Here is an 8,953-nt window from a genome sequence, read left to right on the forward strand (position 1 = left end):
GACACATTTTGCATCATTTTGCAGTTCATCTATTCTTGAAGCACAAGATGGTGTTTTTGCTTCAAGACTACCCAGAGCTTAATCCCCTAACATTTGGTCCCTTTTTATTCCCTAGTATGAGGTCCCTTTGTATTTTATCCCCTTGTATGAGGTCCCTTTGTATTTTATCCCTAAGTATCATGTTGTCCCCTTGTGTTTTATTTGTAGCATGTGGTCCCCTCATACAAGGGGATAGTATTTTATCCCCTTGTATGAGGTTCTTTGTACTTTATCCTCTAGCATGTGGTCCTTTGGCATATGATTTTTGTTCATCATTTAACTACGCTGCCACTTTTCATAACATATTCTTAGAGGTGAGCGAAGTCCAATAAACTGAACAAAGTCTACTGTTTCAGAAGCAACTCACACTGAGGCTATGGCGCCGCACCCTGAGTGTATGAAGGCAGTCAACTACACTCAGTCATGGAGGATGGACCACAATGGCACAGATAAGAAACCCAACACATCTCATTCTAAGAATGGTTATGCCTGTGATTTTTATTCAGATAGCCCTTGGTTTAGGTTCGCCGGCGATGGAGGTAAAATTTCTGAAATTTCTTTATTTTAAATAAGGTAGTCATGCACTCACCGCTGACAATATTATGAAAACTTAGAAAGATGCAAAACTTGGTCAAAGATAAGTTCAAATGTGAGGTCAGAGGTACCGTTGTAAAAGATTCATATTAGTTTGTGTTCTGCACCAAAATTTCATTTAAAATATTTTCCATGATAACCTTATTGTATTTGCACAATCTCTAAAACTTTGTAATGAGTTAACAAAAGTTTTTGGTTAAATTCATTTTAAAATAAGAGCGAAATAATTTTGTCATTTAACTTTTTGTTTTATTATTGAGTACGCACTTTGTAAAGTTGCTAAAATGCAAGCATAACATATTTAACAACAATAATGTGCATAATTTATCAATCTCTTAGTCAATTTACTTGATTTAAACTGGTTGTGAAAAGAAGCTCGGTAATAAATTGACCTGTTGACCTGTTGACCTACTGACCATTTACTCTACATCTAGCAAGATTATAATAAATTACCAACAATATTGTTTGTTGCTCATACTCATGTTGTAGTTTAAGACAAAATGCTGTGACAGCAGCCAACAGCAACTTAATACTTAAAGGTTGTCTTGAAACAAAATTTACATCACAGTTATTTGGTATCAAAAAGTTCACCATGTCTTACTCTGCTGTGTTGCAGGTTTAAAACATGTTGAAATGCGACTGCAAGCTTTTAAAGCTTAAAAATGATCAGTTAAAAAATGACCGTAGGTTGGAATCCTTTCATTCCGATGACATATTCAACTCGACGTGGTTATTGTTTGACATGTGATGTTACCACGTGAAATGAAAGGCCAATAAAAGGCTCGATATAACACTTCTCATAGCACTAGCTTATGAAAAACACTTCGGGTTCTACCAAAATGTCCGCATCAAATATAAATGCTCGCTACTTTACAGTTTTGTTTCAGCTTGGTCTAATCATCTAGTCATTATCTGATCGTGTGACCCATATTTTTCGCCAAATATTGTGAACAATTTCTGCAGCATTTTTGACCATCACAGGTGACCAACAGGCTTTTCATGTTTATCAGAGGATGATATGCACCCATTCGAGCTAAGGCTAAAAAATTAAATTAATCTTTAGACTAGGTTTCGAGATATCAGTGCTCAAAGTGACAGCATTGCAATAATTATGAAATAAACGCATGAGGACAATAGATATGGCTTTATTGAATGTGTAAAGTTTATTTGTGAGAATATTTTGACGATTGCATAAAAGTGTAAACAAAAGCCATTGTGTTCAACTATGTCACATTTGAGCCGTTTTGAGAGGGATTCCAACCTTTGGAATTGTTGTGATGGCTGCGATTAACCGTTCATTTTTAAGCTTTAAGACCTTGTAATCATAATATTTCCACACATTTTACACTTACAACACAGCAGAGTAAGACATGGTGAATCTTTTGATACCAAATAACTGTAATGCGAATTTTGTTGCATGTCAACCTTTACCTACCAGCTAGATTAGAACATTTACTTACTAAGTGAGAAAATCATCCTAATTTTAATAGTAAGTACTTTTGTCCTGATAATAATATCACAAAGTTAAGCTTGTTTACAAACAAATAATGAGACAAAAGAGTATTTGGTCTCCTAGCATGTGGACCCCTTGTATTTCAGACTCTAGCATGTAATCTCTTTGTATTTTAGAGTCTAGCATGTGGACTTCTTGTATTTTAGACTCTAGCATGTAATCTCTTTGTATTTTAGAGTCTAGCATGTGGACTTCTTGTATTTTAGACTCTAGCATGTGGACCCCTTGTATTTTAGACCCTACCATGTAGACCCCTTGTATTTCAGACTATAAAATGTGATCTCTTAGTATTTTAGAGTCTAGCATGTGGTCTTTTTTATGTTAGGCTCTAGCATGGGATCCTTTTGTATTTTAGCTACTCTAGCATGAGATCTCTTTGTATTTTAGACTTTAGCATGTGCTCCCCTTGTGTTTTAGGCCCTAACACGTGCTCCCCTTGTATTTTAGATCCTAGCACGTGTTCCCTTTGTATTTTAGACCCTAGCATATGTTACCCTTGTATTTTAGACCCTAGCATGTGAACCCCTTGTATTTTAGACCCTAGCGTGTGGACCCCTTGTATTTTAGACCTTAGAATGCAATCCCTTTGTACTTTATATCTTAGCATGTGGTCTTCTTGTATTTTATTATTATTATTTAATGTTTCAGAAAGTTTTTGATATTTTAGAATAGGATCCAGCAAACTTTTAGCAAAGTAGTTTATTTTGACTCAATCAAAGGTTCTTACATGTTTTCTTCAGATATTTCAACTCTAGTTTTCAGATTTGATTTTAAAAATATGCTAACATTATTTTCCCCAAACTTTCACACAAAGTTTTTTCTATCACTTCTAAATTGCATTGCATATTTATATGTTTTACTAATTGTCATTAATAAACATTTGAAATTTTGGGTAAAAGTAGATGCTTAGTTTGAAATACAACTCGTGTTGTTCGATTCGCTGCGGATCTCCAAATCTCTGGATATTTTAGAGTGGATCATTGCTCAGGTTATTTGACTATACCTGCTCTCACGTGTGATCTTTTATCAAGTAATTTCTAGCCTATGGTGAACTTATATTAGCCTTATTAGCTTTAAGAGCCGCATAGCGTCACTTCCTGTTTGCCAAGTTTCGTATGTTTTATTTGCTTGAATCCTTATCGGATGCCGCGTTGCTTACACAGTACTTCTCTCAAATCAGATTTAGCTGCCCAAAGCTACAAGAACTCTTTCTTTCAGCTATTGGTGATTCGGCTTTTTATAGTAAAATGGCCTTTTTCTTTTTCCACAAGAACAAGCCAATTTAAGACAAGCCAGAGTTTGCTACAAACGGATCAATATTCTTTGCATTTGCTATGCTCCAGGTCTACTGTCTATCTGTCTATCTGTCTGGTCCATTAGTGACTACATTAGAGGCTGTCTCTCTAGCCCCTATTTATTAGTGACATTGACTACATTAGAGGCTGTCTCTCTAGCCCCTATTTATTAGTCACATTGACTACATTGGAGGCTGTCTCTCTAGCCCCTATTTATTAGTGACATTGACTACATTGGAGGCTGTCTCTCTAGCCCCTATTTATTTCTGCGTGAAACACATATATTTGTCAGGAATGTTGTATAAACAGCTAAAAAGCTGGTTTTTCACAGTCTAAACAGAAATTATAGAAAGTCAATTAGCCTGGTAACTTGAGTCAACTCTAAAAATATCTGCATCATATAGCAGGTTGTCAGTCTATTTAAAATATTACTTGTATGTTTGAACTTTCAAGTCCTGTTGGAGATTCGATCTTGACTTAAACTGTCAGACATGACTACGTACACTTACAGGCAGCCAGATGATGAACAGCTGTGTACCGATGAGAAGCTGCGGAGCCTTTATGCCATTCTGGACGGACGACGCCATGCCGCAGGCAGTAGGAGTAATCAAATCAATAAAAGTCTACGGCAGTTACACTAAATGCAGAGCTAAGATATCAGACACTAAAGTGATGCGATGCAGCACGACGACTCCAAATGACTTCATATACAAGTATGACGATTCTCCATTCGACACCTGCTTCTATGCCTTCTGTGGCATGAAGTAGAAGTAGCTAGAAACGATATTATTTTTGCTGGTTCGCCATTTTCATAGCCTAAATTTTTACCTTTAGTGCTGCTAATTCATGAGATATTTTATACTCTTCCTGTTCAAGTATGCTTTTTGAGTTAATATAGATTATTGCTAATTTCTCTGCATTATTATCAAGCCCTTTAATATTTTTTTAATCTGATATTAGTAGCAGCTTACTGCAGCAAAATGTGCTTCATCTAATTCTAATGTACAGCTAACATGCACATTGTGTTAATATATTATTATATCTGGCCATGAGTGTTTAGGATACCATAGCTTTAGGGTCACAGCAGGTTATGGAGCAGTACGCTTAGCACACTTCCGTAAAAGAACTTATAATTTTAAAGAAAGATCAGCCAAAAACATGATGAAGGTTAAAAAACAAACATTAAAGGAGACATTTTTTTTCTTGAAACTCAAAGGATTGCAGTAAAAAACTAAAAAACCTAAAAAACTCATTTCTTCAGTGCAAAAAAGTACAAAAGTTAATAATTCTCTTGATGGATCTGATAGAAAATGCAAGCATTAGTTGTCTGCTCACCTTGAGGGACAACTGCCAACTGATTAATTATCAGTCATAATATGAGTGACTTCATGTTTTGGTTTCCTGAACAAGCTGTCTACTATTACCAGCCATAATAACAATGTGATGTTTCGATCATTGCTGCAGGAGAACACTACTCTAAGTGTGTCCAAATCTTAAGACTTTCAAGCCATAGGTTCTTGTTGAGATTCATGCTATCTCCATAAACAGGAGCAAATAACTCTGTTTGGAATTGTGTACCAAGTCGGTTTTGCTTCCTAGAAAATGCCAACTGTAAGAGATCAAAACGCATACAAAAATCTGCAGTAATAACTAGAAATTCCACTGTCATACAGCCCACGACCAAAGTGATATTGGAAAAAAGAAAGGGTACTGATGGTTGAGAAATGCAATATTAGCAGTCAAATGGCACTGCAGTGCAATAGGATAACTGCAATGGTAGCTGTAATGTACTGGGTGTGGGTGTTATTATATACAACAAATAGCGATAATGAAAGGAAAAGATTATTTGTTTATATCTCTCCCCCTGCAATAGGAGAAATGCAATATTGGCCAATATTAGAAATAAAATGCACTGATATTATTAGAATAACCAATATTATTAATATAGTAATAATATAAAACCAATGCACAATTCTGTTTACATTTCAAAATGTCATAGCTAGCACTATCAAGAAGTTGTGATATTTATATAATTTTTTAGAAAATCTGTACTACGTAGTCATTGTTCTGTAGCCATCCAAACTTATAATTAAATATTGTAATAATCTCATAGGAAACGTTAGAAAAAAATATCATCATCATTTCCTTTACTTACACTGTGTTGGACATCAGCTAAAATACCAAAGTACTCAAAAGTGTCTAAAATGTAGGTTACTTCGAAATCAGCAAAAATGAAATGATTTCAGTACTCCTACGTTAATTACAGAAACCTTCGGCAATTCGACAATGCTATAGACTGGTGAAATGCGCACGTTATTTTTTCGTGAAATTCGCACGACTTAATCGTTCTATTCTCTGTCGCTCGGCGTTTCAATTTTCAGTCTTAACTTTGATAAAAGTAAGCCTTAGCAACTTTTAATAACGATTTTTGGCCAAATAAATCTGTCTAATTGTGGATAATCCGTTCAGATGGTTAAGTTTTAAGAGTCTGTCGACAATTTACAAAGACTTGGTAACATATTTAAGGAGGCTTATATGTGTTTTGTATTGTTATTATACTTTAACGACTCTACAAAACGATGGTTAAATTTGTTGATGAGATTTTGAGACAAGGGTTCGCGACTTTGTTGATGAACAACTTTTGAAAGTTATGTGCACATGCATTTATCATAAAAACTCTCAAACTTCGCTCTCGCTCGTTTGGTCGTGGGATTATACTCCCTGAGGAAGAGTAACTAAACCTAAATGAAGGTGTAGAGTAAGTAATAAACGTAAATTGGTTAGTTTCCTGTTTGACACATACACACCTTTTCTCAAAATTTTAAATAACAAATCTTATTCCCTTTTCGGAACATAACTTTTAATGACCCAAAACTTTTCAGGTACAAAAGAAGTTTCCTGTTCAGAACTTTGCGGAGCTACTAAGAGATTTAGCACCTTTTATAATTTTTGTGACGTAGTACAATAACAGCTTCAAGTACATCTTGTAGTTATATTTTTATAATGCTGCATAGTCAGCGCGTTTGGTAACATCTCATCTCATAGACGTATAAGCTTAGATAATGCAGTTAAGTTCTTTGTCTATAGTAGTTTTGTACAATAAAATAGTCATAACTGGACCAGTTACGGAAAGTTATAGAATCAGTCAAATATGCACAGAAAACACAGAGCATTTACTGTCATAATGAATAACACTATATATTCTGTATATTACATGCAGTACTAGTCTATAGAACATTCTAGAATATGAGTATACATGTTATATAAGTAATACTAGTCTATGGATGATTCCAGAATATGAGTATACATGCTGTATAAGTAATACTGGTATATGAATGATTCTAGAATATGAGTATACATGTTATATAAGTAATACTAGTCTATGGATGATTCTAGAATATCAGTATACATGCTGTATAAGTAATACTGGTATATGAATGATTCTAGAATATGAGTATACATGTTATATAAGTAATACTAGTCTATGGATGATTCTAGAATATCAGTATACATGCTGTATAAGTAATACTGGTCTATGGATGATTGTAGAATGTGAGTATACATGCTGTATAAGTAATTCTAGTCTATGGATGATTCTAGAATATGAGTATACATGTTATATAAGTAATACTAGTTTATGGATGATTCTAGAATATGAGTATACATGTTGTATAAGTAATACTAGTCTATGGATGATTCTAGAATATGAGTATACATGTTATATAAGTAATACTAGTCTATGGATGATTCTAGAATATCAGTATACATGCTGTATAAGTAATACTGGTCTATGGATGATTGTAGAATGTGAGTATACATGCTGTATAAGTAATTCTAGTCTATGGATGATTCTAGAATATGAGTATACATGTTATATAAGTAATACTAGTTTATGGATGATTCTAGAATATGAGTATACATGTTGTATAAGTAATACTAGTCTATGGATGATTCTAGAATATGAGTATACATGTTGTATAAGTAATACTAGTTTATGGATGATTCTAGAATATGAGTATACATGCTGTATAAGTAATACTAGTCTATGGATGATTCCAGAACATGAGTATACATGCTGCATACATAAATATGTTTATTTCGTTTATGCTGTTGAGTATTGCAAAATTTTGTATATGTTATATATATTATATACATCTGACAGCTAGACGTAAAAGTTATGAAAACGCGAAGTTGGCAGGTTTTAGTATTGGATTTGTACTAGGTGAGCTGGTAAACAATCCTAACAAACTTTTATGTAATCAAGGAATTAATTAAATACTGCCAATTGGGAGTAATTTAAAGTGTGTAATTGAACGCCACATATATTTAAGCAATTTCACGCTTCAGCGATTCTTTTCATCTATTTGTTTTTTGTACTTGTATGAGTCATTGTATAAACAGAACTAAAGGTCTAGTTTATTTAAGGCTGGGCGGTTTTGGGCACCAACAGTGCACAGAGACCGCACCTGTTTAAACTGATACCGTACCGCATACCGACATTGAGAGAACAACTCCCAAAAATATGTGGTTTGGTTTACACACTAAATACCGCAAAATGAGACAAAAACCGTATGGGTTTTTGGAAGTTGTGTTCCATCTACCATTGCTATCTACCATTGCTACGCAGCACTCGTCAGCTTAGTCGGAGGAAGGCAACTCCAGCTCTACTTTACTGGAGTGCAGGGTCTCGTGTGCTAAGCAAACCCTTGCACAAAGGATGGCATTCGGATTGCAAAATCCACCTGTTGGCTCATTCCACCCAACTCTAAACTTGGATATTGTGTATTCTTTATTTTAGACAAGCGTGTAGAAAGCGAGCATAGAATACAGAATCACAAACGCACATAAAATCATGTACCTTGTTTGTTGAGAATAAACCCAGCTCTTCAGCAATGAACGACAATTTATTTTATTTATATATGTAATTACAATACCGTTTATAAAACAACATTCAACTTGACAGCGTTTACTGCAATCCTACATTCATCTACAAGCAAATCTCTGGCTTATTAATAACTGACATGGAAGAAGTAAGCAGCGTGGTTTCTACTTTTAATGTAATAGAAAAACAGTGTTGCCGCATTCAACACAAAAGTATACAAAGTGGCAGCATCAGCTACACATGCCTAATAAAAATTTGTAAATGTAAAAAGAAATGCATAGAAATAATCCGCAAATGCAAAAATAAATGCATAGAAATAATCGTTTTATTGTTGTCCTAGTGCGCATAGTTGCATTATACATTGCATTGTATGTGTGCAAGCATGCATGAGGCAGCTTGAATGATGTAATGGTATCACAATACAACTACACTATACTGCTCAGTCTAGTTTAATAAGACGATATAGTTTTACACTCTATAATTTACACTGTTTACACTCTATAATAAGATGACTAGAACCAGCCTACATACACAACTAGCATAAGAGATGCTATAATTCTCCTATGGTCACAAATAGCATAAGATACTATTATTAGTCTACAGTCACGACTAGCATAAGATACTATTACT

General features: G+C 34.4%; 1 protein-coding gene across 1 annotated transcript; it reads left to right on the top strand.

The window, feature by feature from the left end:
• The first annotated feature begins 415 nt into the window (after positions 1–415).
• On the top strand, positions 416–4,209 carry LOC137397598 (uromodulin-like). Its single transcript, XM_068083892.1, has 2 exons — positions 416–578; positions 3,953–4,209. Exons 1-2 carry the CDS (start codon positions 416–418, stop codon positions 4,207–4,209), a joined length of 420 nt encoding a protein of 139 aa, XP_067939993.1.
• Positions 4,210–8,953: the final 4,744 nt, after the last annotated feature.

The sequence above is a fragment of the Watersipora subatra genome, chromosome 5, assembly GCF_963576615.1.
Source record: "Watersipora subatra chromosome 5, tzWatSuba1.1, whole genome shotgun sequence".
In the NCBI taxonomy this organism is placed as follows: Eukaryota; Metazoa; Bryozoa; class Gymnolaemata; order Cheilostomatida; family Watersiporidae; genus Watersipora; species Watersipora subatra.